Raw genomic sequence first — 17,967 nt, 5'->3', positions numbered from 1 at the left:
TCTCCAAAAAAAAAAAAAAAAAGTAGAGTAATGGAGAAAGACAAACCAAAACCAAAAATTAAATTAAATTTGTGTATAAAGAGAAAAGTTATGCGTGTTTAGTGTTTAAACAAGAGGAGATCCTCTCTGTACCCACCACTTGTCCCTAAAGAATTGAGGGGAGATGAGATGGCAGGAAGTAAAAAGACAGATACTCCTGAGAGTGCACAGTGTCAGCCTGAGTGCTTTGCAGATAGGCCCGGGGTGTGCACACAGGACACAAGCAGAGGAAAGAGAGGGTATACTGATGGGTGGGGAGATGGCAGCAGATGAATGCATAAACCTCAGTTACTACTTGGTTCCATCTCATCTCTCTTACCACCACTGCAGCCTTCCTATTACTTTCCTCTTCCAGACCATCTTGAAAACCATTTCCTCAGAAGACCCATATTATCACCATGCTCCTCAGCTTTAAGATATTCAGGACTTCTGTTGCCCACCAGATACCCATCTCTACAACCTAGCAGTCAAAGCCCTCACAGGCTGGTCCTTCGCTCTACACCCAGCCTGTATTCTCCCTTTGTCCTTGGTTTCTGTTAGACTCCCTAGCTATTTCCTCAAAAGCTTGTGTCCACTCCTAACACTAGGGCACTCTCCTCCCCCACGCAGTGAGGGGTTTTGACCCCTGACTTAAGTATTAACTCTCCTAGTCACTGCACACACTGACCTATCCTGCTTTACACCGGGAACTATCCAGGTTGGGAAAAGTGGGTGTGGGTTAAGTGCTTGTAGAAATTGACTTTCATCCCTAAACACCCAGCAAAATGCTGTTTTGACCCCCAGGGCCTCAGAGGCTATTTACTCCTGATGTAAGTGCAAATTAATGTCCTTGGTCAGACTCTGATGTCCTTCACCAAAAGGAGTGGAGTAATTTATTGGCAGTTACTGTATGAATTTCGCTGCTCTGTCAGCGACTTAAGATGGATTGCTTTCTGCTGAGCGGAGGATCTAAGTCCTTACCTTTTTTTAATAGCCACACGTGGTTTCAGCACTTCTGGAGCCTGGTTATCCATGTCCTACTGTTAGAGACAGAAGATATGTACAGGATAGGGAGATGACCTATGTAGGAATACAATAATACTTTTCATTTACACATTTTGCCTTACATTATAAAAGCGATTTTTTTTCCATGTAGCTTTATCCATTCTAGAAGTAAATTTATTTTCATAGTCAAAAACTGTAGTTATGGTGGAAATGGAACAAGAAGGCAGGGGCCTAGGATTAGGTAGAAGTGAGTGAGCGATCTTAGGAAGTGCTGAAGGGAACCCTGGAAGTCAGCTAGTCCAACTGATTAGGAAAATGGAATCCAGAATTGTGACTGTCTGTATTTTGCATAGTCAAAACATGAGCTCAGCATTCAGACCTTCTCACTCCAGTGCATTCCTTTTATTGATTGTTTTTTTAAGATAGAATCTCACTTTGTTACCTTTGGTAGAGTACTCTGGTGTCACAGCTGACAGCAACCTCAAACTCTTGGGCTCAAACAATCCTCTTGCCTCAGCCTTCCAAGTAGCTGAGACTACAGGCATCAGTCACAGTGCTCAGCTATTTTTTTTAAGAGATGGAGCCTCACCCTTGCTCAGGCTGGTCTTGAACTTGTAAGCTTGGGAGATCCACCCACCTCAGTCTCCCAACTGCTAGGATTATAGGCGTGAGCCACCACGCCTGGCTTATTTTGATTCTTATTCCTTTCCCTTTTTCTTCCCTCTCTTCTTCACCAGCCCATCCCCAGAGTTACTAGATTTCCTCTAGGGTTTTACATTTTGTTTCAAGTAGGCGTTATATGTATTGGAAAGCTCTTTAATGTTCCACAGACAGGGATATGGTGCATATCACCATATATCTTCCTGTGGCTCCCCTGAAGTACTAAAAAATAAAGTATTTAAGGACTTTCCCCCAGCTTTCTGGACAGCCTTCACCTGTAGTAGAGAGAAAAGTGCTTGAATAATGTCAGCTTTTGCTGCAGAGGTATTTAAAAATTGACTTTTAATTTAAAAGGTAGCCAGTATAAACCTAGGCAGCCTAAATAATCCTTTGCACTAGGAATAAAGGATTGGGTATATTGACCTTGCTAAGGAGAAACTGGTGTCTAACCAGGTGGTAATGCAAGGCAATTTTCTAATATAAATGCTTCACCGCTTTGCCTTGAAGATATGTTTTGTAGAGATGATTTGACTTAATATTCTAAGGTCACTTAGGTTGAAGGTTACTGCCCTCTTTATATTACTCTTTTCTATTTCCCCATAGCTGTTTCAAAACGCATTGGATATCCAACAATCCTTAGTAGAACTGCTCTGCTTTGCTTCAATCTCAGTTTGTTTCTATTTCACAGTTCCTTTAAAGCCTAGTAGGTCTCCTTTTGATTCAGGAAATTCAGGTGACATCATAGATAAATTAAGTACTTTTTTTTTTTTTTTTTTTGAGACAGAGTCTCACTTTGTTGCCCGTGGTAGAGTGCTGTGGTGTCACAGCTCACAGCAACCTCCAGCTCCTGGGCTTAGGTGATTCTCTTGCCTCAGCCTCCTGAGAAGCTGGGACTACAGGCACCTACCACAATGCTTGGCTATTTTTTTGTTGTTGCAGTTTGGCCAGGGCCGGGTTTGAACCTGCCACCCTTGGTATATGGGGCTCGCACCCTACTCACTGAGCCATAGGCACCACCCTTCCTCTCCTATTAATAGGTTTAAATTGTATCTTTTAAAATGATTAGTAGAAAGAACCATGCCAGTTTTCATTATCCTTTGTTATGTCATGCATGTGACATAAAAAATCATCAAAATGGGGCAGCACCTGTGGCTCAGTAAGTAGGGTGCTGGCCCCGTATACCAAGGGTGGCAGGTTCAAACCCAGCCCTGGCCAAACTGCAACAAAAAAATGGCCGGGCATTGTGGTGGCGCCTGAAGTCCCAGCTACTCGGGAGGTTGAGGCAAGAGAATTGCTTAAGCCCAGGAGTTGGAGGTTGCTGTGAGCCATGATGCCTTGCCCTCTACCCAGGATGACAAAGTAAGACTCTGTCTCTACAAAAAAAAAAAAAAAAAAAAATCATCAGAGTGCAGTTTGAGTTGAAGGAAACATTGGAAATTACCTCCTAGTCCAGCCCCTAAAACTGTAGGATAAAGAATTTGTGACCCAGAGAAAAGAAAGGTTTTGCTCAAGGTTACCCAGGCCAGTAATGACAGAGCCACACCTACCTATTACTACCAGTCCAAGATTTCTTCCACTACATTATCATAAACTTAAAAAGAGAGAATAAAATAATGAGAACAACTTTTTTTGAAGGTACCTTTGCCTTCTCATTAATAAAAACAGAGGCATATCAGGCTGTTTTTTCCCTAAGAAATCTAAACTTCTCTTATAAGCCATACTACAGCCTTTCTGGTAAGCCTTCATTTCTTCAGTCTAATAAACGTTTTACTTAATGTCACTGTGCTAGTGATAAAAAAAGATGGCTCCCGCCTTCCAGAAAACTACCTGTACTTGTGCTTACCCTGCATTGAATGCCCTTTGAGGGGTAAAAGGAACATCTTCCGTGTTTCATTCTTAGAATGATTAGTGGAGCAGACAGAGAATTCAGGTTTCCTTATCCACCTCATCTTCACCCCATCTAGCTAACAGTTCTCAGGGCCGACAGAGAAAGTGTCTGTAGAGTAGAATCAGGCTTGTTAAGTTTGTGTTCTGCTTTTTGTGCTGTCACCTCTGGTACTCATGTAGTTCTTGTCTCCATCTGCACTTCCCGTTCACTTTGCAGGTATAGCCGAGACTATGTGGTAGAAGGGGAGCCGTATGCTGGTTATGACAGACACAATGCAGAGGTGGCAGCCTTTCATTTGGACAGGTATGTGTAATCCCCATAGGTTATGTTCATTTTGTTTCCTTATTAAAATCTCTTTTGAAGGGGACTTGTGGGCTCTTTCTAAAGCATGCAGTGCTCATAACTGACATGTGACCTATTTCAGATAGCTGATTAACTAGTCCCATTAAACTTGGATGGGTCCCTCATAATTCATATGGCACCGAGAATACCCAAGTAAATATTTTAACTCTAGAATTTTTTAAGTCATTTCATTCTTGGCATGCTGTCTATCATTATCATGAATGAAGATATTCTTAGTAAGTAACTTTTAAACTCAAATTCCTGAATCAAACTGGCCATTAATTGGGCTTGGCAGTCCTATTGTTTTTTTTGTATGTGTTTTTGTTTTTAAGTAACACTGACTGATCCCCACATGCTGGAAACATACAGCATGAATTATATAATGAGTTTTATTGTCCTTTATGCACAACTTGTAAAAACCAAAATAATTCCAAAAGAAAAATAGATATGAATTCAAGCTTTATAAGTTAACTAGGAAAATTATTATTTTCAGCTGTTTGCTAGTCTGGAATCTTGTAGCTGAACTATCTGGTATCCCACATGCTCTTCTGGCTAGCCTTTTATCAGGGCATATCGACAGACTTTCAAAGAAATTATTAACAATATTTGTTTAAAAGATGAATCTATAAGGAAAACAGAAAAAAATGAAGGCAAATTAGGACTTTGTAAGCATAAAAGCAATAATTTTAAAAATCACAAAGAAAAAGTCCAGTAGACTTAATAAGAAAAATTAGCTTGTATGTTCAGAAACAGCATGAGAATTTAAAAGCTAAAGTAATCTGTGTGTTAATAGCTTTAATATAAGTGCCATACAAATCTATATGTTTGCTAAAAAACTCTGATGGAAAATGGTTTGAGGCTCAGCGCCCGTAGCTCAATGAGTAGGGCACTAGCCACATACACCAAAGCTGGAGCGCTGCCTGGGTCTGCTAAACAACAATGACAACTGCAACCAAAAAATAGCCTGGCATTGTGGTGGTCAACTGTAGTCCCAGCTACTCAGGAGGCTTGAGGCAAGAAAATTGCTTAAGCCCAAGAGTTTGAGGTTGCTGTGAGCTGTGAGTCAAGGTACTCTACTGAGGGCAACATAGTGAGACTCTGTCTCAAAAAAAAAAAAAAGAAAAGAAAAGAAAATGGGTTGAGAACACAAGTTGTTAACTGAATAGGAATTATCTTATCGATTACTAACAAATATGGAGAAGTTCATCCTCATCAGAAATTTTTAAAATTCATGAAACAATGGTACACTATTTTTACCTGTTGAAAATGGCAAAGATTAAGAAAAAGACAGTACTTTATTGGCAGAAAGACACATTGACGTTTGTGTGCTACTTATGGCTTTTTTTTTTTTGAAACAGAATCTCAAGCTGTCACCCTAGGTAGAGTGCTGTGGTATCACAGCTCATAGCAACCTCCAACTCCGGGACTCAAGCGATTCTCCTGCCTCCGCCTCCCAAGTAGCTGGGATTATAGGTGCCCGCCACAACACCCAGCTGTTTTTTGGTTGCAGCTATCATTGTTGTTTGATGGGCCTGGGCTGGATTCGAACCTGCCAGCTCAGGTATTTGTGGCTGGCGCCTTAGCCGCTTGAGCCACAGGTGCTGAGCCTGTTATTTTTGTTTTGCAAAGTTTGTCTTTTCACATCAGGACACTGCTGTTAGTTATTTTTTAACTTAGAGCAGAGCATAAGTATTTTTTACACAAAAATTGTTACATTTGATTTGTACTTTGAAGGTCTTGTATTTCAAAACCCTTCCTTACCTCAAAATCCGACATTCTCTGGCCAATTCCCTGACCTCTTTTGTTAGGTGCCACTGTAGCCAGGCTCAAGTGCCACTGTGATATTGCCACTTAGCACTAACCTGGCTGTTGTTCTTTGGCCTGGCAGTGGTCAGTGGGGAGAAAAATTACTTCCTAACCTTCATTTCACTTATGGTTCCTGACTGCTTTTCTGCTTTGGGTTGCTATTTCTCTATTACATTCAGATTTAACCACCTCTCTGGCCTTGGGGTTCTCTTGATTTCTATGTTATTTTGACAAATCGTGGTTGATCTTGATGGGTTTAGCAGAGAATCAGCAGCTCTCAACAATGGATTGTTTATTATGTAGCCATTTTTGAAGGCTTTCTAATGATGTGGGGGAAAGTTCATGATGTAATGAGTTTAAAGCAGCATACAAAACTACATATGGCATAATCTCAATTATACATATATATATAAGTGTGCATATGTATGTTTGTATGTACACGTAAAGGAAAAAATGCTTATATGCCAGAAGGGTTGTACCGGTAGTTACTTCTGGGGTGATCTTTATGTTCTTCATTATAAATTTTCTGTGTTCTAAATTCTGTCCCTCCACCTTTGCATTAGTGAGTGTGTATTTTTTAGCTGGGTAAGTCGTTTAAAAAACAGATCATTTTCAACTGTAAGGTAGTACTTTTTGAGCATTAGAGAGATCTTCATATGTGACTATATTTGAGTTGTCCTGGAGGTTTATCCTTTTAGGTTAATCTGAATAGTTTTTTGTCAGTTTGCTATTTCATCCAAAGCTTGAACCCATGTATGAGATTAGCCCTGTTTTTTTTCTTATGCTTCAAATTTTATTTTTAGTTTTTATTACAAAAAAATTTCTTAACAAAAGTAGAAAGAATGGCATAATGAACCCATTTACCCACTAATTGAACCATTGTTCAATTGTTCAATTTTACCAGATTTACCTTATCCTTTTTGCTGGAGATTGTATTAAATTGAATGCATCTTGACATTAAATTCCTAAATGTATGTCCTTTTAAAAAATAAGATTTACCTACTTAGCTCCAAAAGCTATGTTACACATTTACTGTGATTAGCTATGATGTTTGATCCATTACTTAAAATACATTGATTTTACTTAAAATACAAAGATTTTTTTTTTCTGTTCTTCAACTTTCCAAACCAGGATTCTGGGTTTCCGCCGAGCCCCGTTGGTGGTTGGCAGATTTGTTAATCTGCGAACAGAGATCAAGCCTGTTGCCACAGAGCAGCTGCTGAGCACCTTCCTCAGTGCAGGTAAGAAGATTACAGAGGACATCTAGGTGGGGAATAGCTAATAAATTAAATGGGCGTCATTGAGCAGAGCTGGCTCATAACGTTTAGAAATCGAAGAACTCAAAAGAAACACCAAAGCAAATCAGACAATCTGTTCTCAGGTTTCTCAGGATAATGAATCTAAAAGTAGACGGCAGGAAATCGTAAGCTTTCTCCAATGCTCACCCAAGTGTGTCTGTGAGGTAAGAAGGAAGGTCTCTTACTGATAGTGAAAGCAGGGAATAACTACATTTTCTTCTGATGGGTTTTACAGCTAAGTTTCAACTCAGAATTTGGCCTAAATTGGTTATTATTTGCATAATGCTTGGCTTGTTTTTTCATATACATGTGCTTTCTTGAGGAATTTCTCCTGTCTCTTTAGACTTGAGGAAATCTTAAAGCAACTCTGTAAGCGAGTTAGAGAGTGAGCAACTCTGTGAGTTTGTTGGTGTTTCTTTAGTTCCTTTGTAGGGTTGTATTGTGCCTAGAAGATCGCCCTCTACTAACCCCTACTACTCTGCAGTTGTCAGCCTGTAACACCTTGTGCATGGAGCTGGCTGTGGTGCCTCTGGCCTCTCTTTTCCATATCTTATTCTGTGGTGCAGGCTCTGAGCTAACCTTCTCCTATTCTTGTGGAAATGAAGAGAATGGGAAGAATTCAAAGGTGCTGTAGTCTCATGTTTCAACCTCTTCCTGGTGACTTTAAGTAACAGGGTACTCTCTACACTATGCTATGACTGTTGAAACAGACATTGCAAGATAAACTTCACCTTGCTTTTTGGTGGAGTGAATGAATGGATTTACATTTAAAATGAACTAAAACTGAATATTTAAAGGACTTGGGACCGAGTAAGGCTTGGGCTATGCTTTTCTTGGAGATAACCAAAAGCATAGGGTGTCACTGATTTGTTTCAGATATTTTCTAATCACCTTTTTCAGCTCAGCAAACATGAATTCCTGGTGGGTGCTGGGATGGCGGGGGTCATAAATAAGGCAGGGTCCCTGCTCTTCAGAGACTCACAGGTTAACTCTGGTACATTGTACAAATGTGGAAAGGCCAGACGAGATTTGTGAAGGAGGTTACTAACACTTGGACTAAGTATTGAAGGATTAGTATGACTTAATCCAGGCAGCAAAGAGGAAAGGGTATGAGGCAGAGTAACAGAAAGTAATAATTGGAATAAAGACCTGAAAGTAATATGAGATTGGTATATTTGGAGAATGATGAGGTTACGGACACCCCCCATCATAGGGAGGTAGAAGTATTTGGTTAGAGATGAGGTTTTTAATAATGGATTGGTCTTAGCACAGCCTTGTTTTTGTTGTGTCTTTAAGACTCTTTTTTTTAGAGCAGTTTTAGATTCACAGCAAAATAGAGAGGAAGATACACAGACTTTCCAAGTACTTCTGCCACCACACATGTGTAGCCTCCCACATTATAAACATCACATGTCTGAGTGGTACGGTTGTTACCGTAATCACCTAGGATCCATAGTTTACATTAGGATTCGCTCTTGGTATTGCATGTTCTGTGGATTTGGACAAATATATATTGGCATGCATACATCATTGTAATAGACCACGGAATATTTTCACTGGTTTAAAAACCCTCGATGCTCCACCAGTTCATCCCTTCTGTTAGGTCTTTTTACTGGCTCCACATTTTGCCTTTTCCATGCAGTTGGAATCACAGGCACAATATGTAACCTTTTCAGATTGGCTTCTTTAACTTCTTTTTTTTTTTTTTTCTAGAGACAGAGTCTCACTTTATTGCCCTTCGTAGAGTGTTGTGGCGTCACATAGCTCACAGCAACCTTCAACTCCTGGGTTTAGGCGATTCTCTTACCTCAGCCTCCCAAGTAGCTGGGACTACAGGTGCCCACCACAACTCCTGGCTATTTTTTTGTTGCAATTTGGGCAGGGCCGGGTTTGAACCTGCCACCCTCAGTATACAGGGCAGACACCCTACCCAGTGAGCCATAGGTGCTGCCCGAGCTTCTTTAACTTCTTGTTACTGCTTGTTACTGTTATTCTATTAGATATGTCACAGTCTATTTATCCATTCACCTACTAAAGGGCATTTTGGTTGCTGCCAAGTTTTGGCAATTGTGCTGCAATAAACTTCTTTGTGCAGGTTTTTGTACAGACTTAAGTTTTTAACTCTTTGGGGAAAATACCAGAAAGTGTAAATACGGAGACTATGTGATCTAGCGTAGCCCATAGCTGGATCATATGATAAGAGTATGTTTAGTTTTACAAGAAACCAGCAAACTGTTCCAAAATGGCTATACCATTCTGTATTCCTACCAGCAGTGAACCAGAAGTTCCTGTTACTCCTCATCCTTGTCACCATTTGCTGTCATCATATTCTGGATTTTGACCATTCTAATAGGTATATAGTGGTATCTGATGGTATTAATTTGCACTCCCTGATGTCATATGAAGTAGAGCATATTTTCATATGTTTATTTGCTATCTGTGTATATTCTCTGATGAGGTATCTTTTAAGGTCTTTAGCCCATAGATTAGGTTGGCTGTTTCCTTATTGTTGAGTTCTTTGTATATTTTGGATGCCAGTCCTTTATCCGGTGTGTCTTTTGCAAATATTTTCTCCCAATGTGTGGCTTGTCTTTGCATTCTCTTGGCACAGTTTTTTTTTTAATGTATTACTAGGTAAGTTGGTATAATAGTGGCTAAATTCCGTGTAGCTCTTGCAACTTGACAAAGCACTTTAATGCCGTTACTTTATTTCATCCTCTTAAGTAGTACAGTAAGTAGGAGAGATGTTACCTACATTGCGTGCCCAAGAAAGGAGGCCAAGAAGGATTAAATGATTTTCCCAAAGTCACAAAGCTGGCCAGGTGCAGTGGCTCATGCCTGTAATCCTAGTGCTCTGGGAGGCCAAGATGGGTGAATTGCTTGAGCTCAGGAGTTTGAGACCAGCCTGAGTAAGAGGGAGACCCTGCCTCTACTTAAAAATGGAAAAAACTGAGGCAAGAAGATTGCTTGAGCTCAAGAGTTTGAGGTTACTGTGAGCTATGATGATGCCATGGCACTCTACCCAGGGTGACAGAGTGAAATTCTGTCTGAAAAACAAACAAACAAACAAACAAAAATCACAAAGCTACTGTTAGCCAGGATTCAAACCTAGATTTTCTTTTGTTGTTGTTGTTGTTGTTGTTGTAGTTTTTGGCCCAGGGCCGAGTTTGAACCCACCACCTCCGGTATAAGGGCCAGCGCCCCCCTTGAGCCACAGGCACCACCCTCAAACCTAGATTTTATTTTTTTATCTGTTTGTGTACTTTTGTATTCATTTATTCAACAGAACTGTATTTCACTCTTGTGTGACAGGCTGTGAGCTAGATGCTAAATATACAGAATGGGTAGACTTTCTTGCCTTCAAAGAACTTTGTCTAACAGGGGAGCCAGACATGTATAAGGGGCCAGTGGAGTATGGAGGGGCTATCTAGAAGTTAGGGCCAGGGTGACAGTTAATTTCTTTCCTTTTCTTTTCTTTTTTTTTTTTTTTGAGACAAAGCCTCAAGCTGTTGCCCTGGGTAGAGTGCCATGGTGTCATGGCTCACAGCAACCTCAAACTCTTGAGCTTAGGTGATTCTCTTGCCTCAGCCTCCCAAGTAGCTGAGACCACAGGTGCCTGCCACAACGCCCGGCTATTTTTTGGTTTGGTTGCAGGCGTCATTGTTGTTTGGCGGGCCAGGCTGGATTCGAACCTGCCACCTGAGGTGTATGTGGCTGGCGCCCTAGCCACTTGAGCCACAGGTGCCGAGTCAATAGTTAATTTCTGAAGGTGATATTTTAAACAAGCCTTAAAGGAAATGATAGCAGTCCCCCAGGTAGATACGATGTGAAAGAACATTCTAGGTTTGGACATAACTCTTTTTGTGTTAGAGACTCCTTTGACAGTCTGAGGATGCTTATGGATCCTTTCTCAGAATAGCGTTTAAATGACTTAAAATACATAAACTTATACATGAAACAAAAATTATTGAGGTATAACTTTGATATAAAAAGTGGCTGGGTGTGGTAGCTCATGGCTGTTATCCTAGCACTCTTGGAGGCCAAGAGGACTGCTTGAAGTCAGGAGTTCCAGACCACCCTGAGCAAAGTGAGACCTCATCTCTACTAAAAAAAGAAAAATTAACTGGACATAGTGGTAGGCATCTACAGTTTCAACTACTTGGGATGCTGCGGCCCGAAGATTGCTTGGCCTAGGAGTTTGAGGTCACTGTGGGCTAGGCTGAGGCCATGGCACTCTAGTTTGGGTGACTGAGTGAAACCTTGTCTCAAAAAAAAAATTACAAAAAGCAAGTTTATGATACATAGTACAGTATCATGTGCTTTGTTATTAACACATTATATAAGATCTATCAGAGAGCTAGTCACTGCAGTATTTTCAAACTATGAACAGAAAGGGCACTATGAGATATCTGCAGCAATGCTAAAACAATGTGAAAAATATGCCGCTTCTTTTAATGACAAAGTGATGGGCAATGCCAATATTATGGTTCATTCCCTACCATTATAATCGAAGGAATGGTAATTTTAAGGTAGAGCTTAGTGAAAATAAATATGTAACTTTGTTCCCCTTCAGCTCATAGGCCCCATGAGTTAATGCTGTTTCAGGTGAAGGACAGAGCAGTTAACGGTGACAAGCATGAAAGAAGAGTGTGATGGCTCTGGGGACTAGTTTAGCTGAAGAAAGGGATATGTGTGGGGTTGACAAGTGGAGAAGGCAGTAGGGCAGTGTAACTGAAGGCCCTGTGCACCATTCTTAGGAGAGATTTTCTCTTGGCCCTGGGAGGCCATTTAAAGCGTTTGTACATGGAAAAACGATGTTTGTATTTAGAAAACTAACTGGGCGCTGGGCGTGGTGGCTCATGCCTGTAATCCTAGCACTCTGGGAGGCTGAGGTAGGTGGATTTCTTGAATTCACGAGTTTGACATCAGCCTGAGTAAGAGTGAGACCCTGTCTCTACTTAAAATAGAAAAACTAACCAGGCATTATGGCAGATGCCTGTAGTCCCAGCTACTTGGGAGGCTGAGGCAAGAGGATCTCTTGATCCCAGGAGACTGAAGTTGCTGTGAGTTATGATGCCAGGGCATTCTACCCAGCACAACAAAGGGAGACTCTGTCTCAATTAAAAAAAAAAGAAAAGAAAAGAAAGAGAAAACCAATTGTAACAGCATCATAGAAGATGAATTGGGAAGGGGAGAATCAGGAGTTGAGAGCATTTGGGGGCTGGTGTTGTAAAGTTGTATGTAGTAAGAGACAGAACTAAAGCAGGAATAGGAGGCCAGGCTCAGTGGCTCATGCCTATATAATCCCAGCACTTTGAGAGGTCAAGGCCGGAGGATTGCTTGAGCCCAAAAGTTCAATACCAGCCTGGGCAACATAGCAAGACCCCATCTCTACAAAAAATAAAAACTTAGCCAGGTGTGGTGCCACACACCTGTATTCCTAGCCTACTCAGGAGGTGGATTACTTAAGCCCAGGGGTTTGAGACTGCAGTGAGCTATGATTGTGCCAGTGTGCTCCAGCCTGGGCAACACAGTGAGATTCCATCTCTTAAAAAAAAGGAAGGAAAGAAGGAAGCAGGGAGAGGAAATAGAAAGATTTAAGAGGTACTAAAAATTAGAATGAAAAGAATTGGGTGACCATTTCAGCTAGGAAAGGCAGTTGAAAAAGAGGACAGAAATTAAGAAAGACTCCCAGATTTCTGGATTAGATGACTCTAATAATGAAGTTTCAGGACTGTAGGGAAAGGAGCCTTTCAGGAGATGCAGTAGAGGAAGGAAGAGAATGAATTTTGGGTATTTTGTTTCCTTGACGGGAATTTTCAGGAGTAAATATTAAGTAGGTTTGTAAAGTCTACAGCTTAGGAAAGAAGTCTTGGCTGGAGGCATAGATAAAAATCTGTCTTCAGTGATCCCAGGAGACTGAAATCCCAATTGACATTTCACCCTAGGAAAGCTTAGAGACAGTGATCACAAAACCAGTTTTTAAAATTTGGCATATCCAGGAAATAGTCAAAGGTTCAGAGCTTCAGAGGAACTTTACCTAACCAATGCAATCAGTGTAACCTGGTTTCTTGGACCCTCAATGAATCCCCAACAATAAATTTTTTAAAAAGGTTCAGAGCTTCAGGCTCATAGCACTGAAGTGGGTGGGTATATTGAAGTCTGGAAAGGTAGATTGAGCCATGTTCTTAATGATAAATAGCTGGCATTGATTGGTCTCCGACAGCGTGTTGGGCACTGTGCTGAGCATTGCCATAGGATGTGTAGAGAGAGGAAATAACATGCCTGGATGTTATCGCAGTCTCCTGACAGACCTAGTCTACATTTTAACCCCTGTAACCTGACCCCAAACTCTCAGCCAATACAGTATATGCCCTTCAAATTATGAAGAGGCTTATTTACAAAACTCAGGAGTTTGGATTTTTTCCTATAGGCAACAAATTTCCTGTACCAAGCAGTGTATTGTTTTTTTTATCATTAATATAGTAACAATCCAAAATTGAGTGAAATTCAATGAAAAGTTTTTTTTTCTTCCATCCATCTAGTTCCTTCCCCTTCCTCCCAGTGGAAACCTCTATTATTAATTTCTATCTTTTTTGTGTTTGAAATATGAATACATATTTTTAACTCTACCATTTTACACATGTGGCTTATTCTTTTATTGTTTAACCAGCTGCAAAGTATTCCATTTTATGGATCTACCATAATTCACTTAACTAGTCTCTTATTGGACTTACATGTTCCAGTATTTTATTTTTACAACCACTGTTAGCCCAAATTACTTTGTATGTATATTATTTCACACATGAGCAAATATTTCTAAAAGTGGCAGTGCTGGGTCAAAAGGCATACGCATTTTAAATTTTGATAGGTATTGCTACATTGTTCTGCATAGGTGTTTAACCAGTTTAGACCCTCAGGGGTAATACATGACAGTGCCTCTTTTCCTTAACTTCACCAACCAAGCATTATCAAACTTCTGGGTTTTGTCTATTTTGTTATGTGTCACCTTTTTATTTGTTTAAGAGCCATTTGTATTTTCTATTAATTGTCTTTTCTTATCCTTTGCTCATTTTTTGTGGTGTCATTGGCCTTATAGATTTATAGGAGCTCATACCTAGGGTGGGCAGTCCTTTATGAGATGAGATGTAAATGTTCTTTCCTAACTTTTTAAATTGTTTTGACTTTGCTTAAGAATTTTTTTTTTTTTTTGGCCTTGTAGAAATCTATCAGTCCTTTTAACAATCTTCACTTCCCTTGTTTTATATGACTTTGACATTGTTGAAGAGTACAGGCAGTTACTTTATAAAATATCTCTTTTATAATTTTTTTAAGTTTTTAAAACATTTATTGAGGTTACATTTGCATAAAATAAAACTCATCACTTTAAAGTGCATAATTCAGTGGCATTTAGCATATTTCTGATGCTGCATGAACTAATTTCAAAACATTTCCATACTTCATACCCCTCAGCTGTTTCTCCCCATTCTTTCTCTCCCTGGCAACCACCAATATGGGCTTTGATCGGGTCACTCCACATCCTGTTGGCCTGAAGCAAGCCTCTTTGCTGAGCCAGAGTCAAAATGGGAGGGCAGTACAAAGTTCCATGACAGGGTGGCGTGGATATAGGGAGGGATTTGAAGCCATTGCTGTAAGTGACCAGACATATAAACATAGCTAGGGTAAATGACATTAGGTGCAAAATGTGTAATGAACACATATTTTCTTCTCTCCAAGGATTCTCTTGCATTTTGAAATATGTATTTTTTTTTTTTTAATTGTTCGGGATTCCTCGAGAGTACAAGAAACCAGGTCACACTGATTGCATTTGTTAGGTAAAGTCCCTCTTACAATCGTGTCTTGCCCCCAAAAGGTGTGGCACACACCAAGACCCCACCCCCCTCCCTCCTTCCCTCTCTCTGCTCTTCCTTTTTCCCACCCCTTTCTCCTCCTTTCTCTCTTTGCTCTCCCCTTCCCCCACTCCCACCATGTCATTAATTGCCATTAGTTGTCCTCATATCAAAATTGAGTACATAGGATTCATGCTTCTCCATTCTTGAGATGCTTTACTAAGAGTAATGTGTTCCACTTCCATCCATGTTAATACAAAAGCTATGAAGTCTTCATTTTTTTTAATGACTGATTAGTATTCCATGGTGTACATATACCAGAGTTTGTAATCCATTCCTGGGTTGGTGGGCATTTAAACTGTTTCCACATTTTGGTGATTGTAAATTGAGCTGCAATAAACAATCTAGTGCAAGTGTCCTTATGATAAAAGGATTTTTTTCCTTCTGGGTAGATTCCTGGGAATGGGATTGCAGGATGAAATGGGAGGTCTAGCTTGAGTTCTTTGAGGGTTCTCCATACTTCCTTCCAAAAAGGTTGTATACAGGCGGCACCTGTGGCTCAGGCTAGCCACATATACTGGAAGTGGCAGCTTCAAAAAGTGTAAACAGGTTGTATTAGTTTGCAGTCCCACCAACAGTGTAAAAGTGTTCCCTTCTCTCCACATATATGCCAGCCTCTGCAGTTTTGAGATTTTGTGATGTGGGCCATTCTTGCTGGGGTTAGATGGTATCTCAGGGTGGTTTTGATTTGCGTCTCTCTAATAATTAGGGATGGTGAGCATTTTTTCATATGTTTTTTAGCCATTTGTCTTCTTTAGAGAAGGTTCTATTCATGTATCTTGCCCATTGATATATGAGATTGTTGGCTTTTTTCATGTGGATTAATTTGAGTTCTCTATAGATCCTAGTTATCAAGCTTTTGCCTGATTCAAAATATGCAAATATCCTTTCCCATTGTATAGGTTGTCTATTTGCTTTAGTTGTTGTCTCCTTAGCTGTACAGAAGCTTTTCAGTTTAATTAAGTCCCATCTGTTTATTTTTGTTGTTATTGCAATTGCCATGGCAGTGTTCTTCGTGAAGTCTTTCCCCAGGCCAATATCTTCTGGTGTTTTTCCTATGCTTTCTCTGAGGATTTTTATTGTTTCATGCCTTAAATTTAAGTCCTTTATCCATCTTGAATCAATTTTTGTGAGTGGGGAAAGGTGTGGGTCCAATTTCAGTCTTTTACATGTGGATATCCAGTTCTCTCAGCACCATTTACTGAATTGGGAGTCTTTCCCCCAAGGTATATTTTTGTTTGGTTTATCGAAAATAAGGTGGTTGTAAGATGTTAGTTTCATTTCCTGGTTTTCTATTCTATTCCAAATGTCTGTGTCTCTATTTTTGTGTCAGTACCATGCTGTCTTGACCACTATGGCTTTGTAGTACAGCCTAAAATCTGGTATGCTGATGCCCCCGGCTTTGTTTTTAATACTAAGAACTGCCTTAGCTATATGGGTTTTTTTCTGGTTCCATACAGAACTCAGAATCAGGGTGGCGCCTGTGGCTCAAAGGAGTAGGGCGCCGGCCCCATATGCCAGAGGTAGCGGGTTCAAGCCTGGCCCTGGCCAAAAAATAGCTGCCAAAAAAACCCCAAAAAACCTCAGAATCATTTTTTCCAAGTCTTGAAAGTATGATATTGGTATTTTAATAGGGATGGCATTGAATCGGTAGATTACTTTGGGAAGTATAGACTTTTTTTTTTTTTTTTTTTTTGGCTTGGGCCGGTTTTGAAACTACCACCTCCAGATTATGGCACCTTACTCCTTTGAGCCACAGGCGCCGCCTGGAAGTGTAGACATTTTCACAATGTTGATTCTTCCCAGCCATCAGCATGGTATGCTCTTCCATTTGTTAATATTCTCTGCTATTTCTTTTCTTAGAGTTTCCTAATTTTCTTTATAGAGGTCCTTCCCCTCTTTTGTTAGGTATATTCCTAGGTATTTCATTTTCTTTGAAGCTATGGTGAAGGGAGTTGTGTCCTTAATTAGCCTCTCATCTTGGCTGTTATTGGTGTATACAAAGGCTACTGACTTGTGGACATTGATTTTATATCCTGAGACATTACTGTATTTTTTGATGACTTCCAGGAGTCTTGTGGTTGAGTCTTTGGGGTTCTGTAAGTATAAAATCATATTGTCAGCAAAGAAGGAGAGTTTGACATCCTCTGCTCCCATTTGGATGTCCTTTATTTCCTTGTCTTGCCTAACTGTATTGGCTACAACTTCTAGCAGTATGTTGAATAGTAATGGTGACAGAGGAACCATTACTAGTCTAGTTCCAGTTCTAAGAGGAAAAGCTTTCAGTTTTATTCCATTCAGTAATATTAGTTGTGGGTTTGTCATAGATAGCTTCGATCAGTTTAAGAAATGTGCCACTGGGCAGTGCCTGTGGCTCAGAGGAGTAGGGTGCTGGCCCCATATGCTGGAGGTGGCAGGTTCAAACCTAGCCCTGGCCAAAAACTGCAGGGGGAAAAAAAAAGAAATGTGTCACCTATGCCTCTACTCTTCAGTGTTCTAATTAGAAAGGATGCTGGATTTTATCGAATGCTTTTTGTGCATCTATTGAGAGGATCATATGGTCTTTGTTTTTGCTTCTGTTATAGGGTGGATAACATTTATGGACTTGTGTATGTTAAACCAGCTTTGCATCCCTGGGATGAGACCTGCTTGATCATGATGTATGACTTTTTTGATGATAAGTTGTAGTCTATTCACTAGGATTTTATTGAGAATTTTCGCATCTATATTCATTAGTGAAATTGGTCTGAAAGTCTCCTTTTTTAGTTGTGTCTTTTTCTGGTTTCGGTATCAGGGTGATGTTTGCTTCGTAGAACATGTTAGGGAAGATTCCTTCCTCCTCAATTTTTTGGAATAATTTCTACAGTATGGGAATAAGCTCTTCCTTGAAGGCTTGATAGAATTTTGGTGTGACGCCATCCAGACCAGGGCATTTTTTTGTTGTTGGAAGATTTTTTTATTGTTTCTTTAATCACAAGGCTTGAAATTGGTCTGTTCAGGAGCTCTATTTCTTCCTGGCAAAGTCTAGGGAGAGGGTGTG

At 40.2% G+C, this 17,967-nt stretch overlaps 1 protein-coding gene across 3 annotated transcripts in view; it reads left to right on the top strand.

The window, feature by feature from the left end:
- The window catches only part of FAM20B (FAM20B, glycosaminoglycan xylosylkinase), a 51,301-nt gene that overhangs the window by 20,206 nt on the left and 13,128 nt on the right, over positions 1–17,967 (top strand). For all 3 annotated transcript variants that reach the window (XM_003785678.2, XM_023510838.1, XM_023510839.1), the window contains 2 exons: positions 3,788–3,874; positions 6,851–6,960. In XM_003785678.2, coding sequence (XP_003785726.1) covers positions 3,788–3,874; positions 6,851–6,960 — 197 coding nt within the window. The remainder of the gene's footprint in view (positions 1–3,787; positions 3,875–6,850; positions 6,961–17,967) is intronic.

Source organism: Otolemur garnettii, unplaced genomic scaffold (genome assembly GCF_000181295.1).
Source record: "Otolemur garnettii isolate 467f Iridium unplaced genomic scaffold, OtoGar3 scaffold00016, whole genome shotgun sequence".
In the NCBI taxonomy this organism is placed as follows: domain Eukaryota; kingdom Metazoa; phylum Chordata; class Mammalia; order Primates; family Galagidae; genus Otolemur; species Otolemur garnettii.
This window is presented reverse-complemented; position numbering and strand designations above follow the sequence as displayed.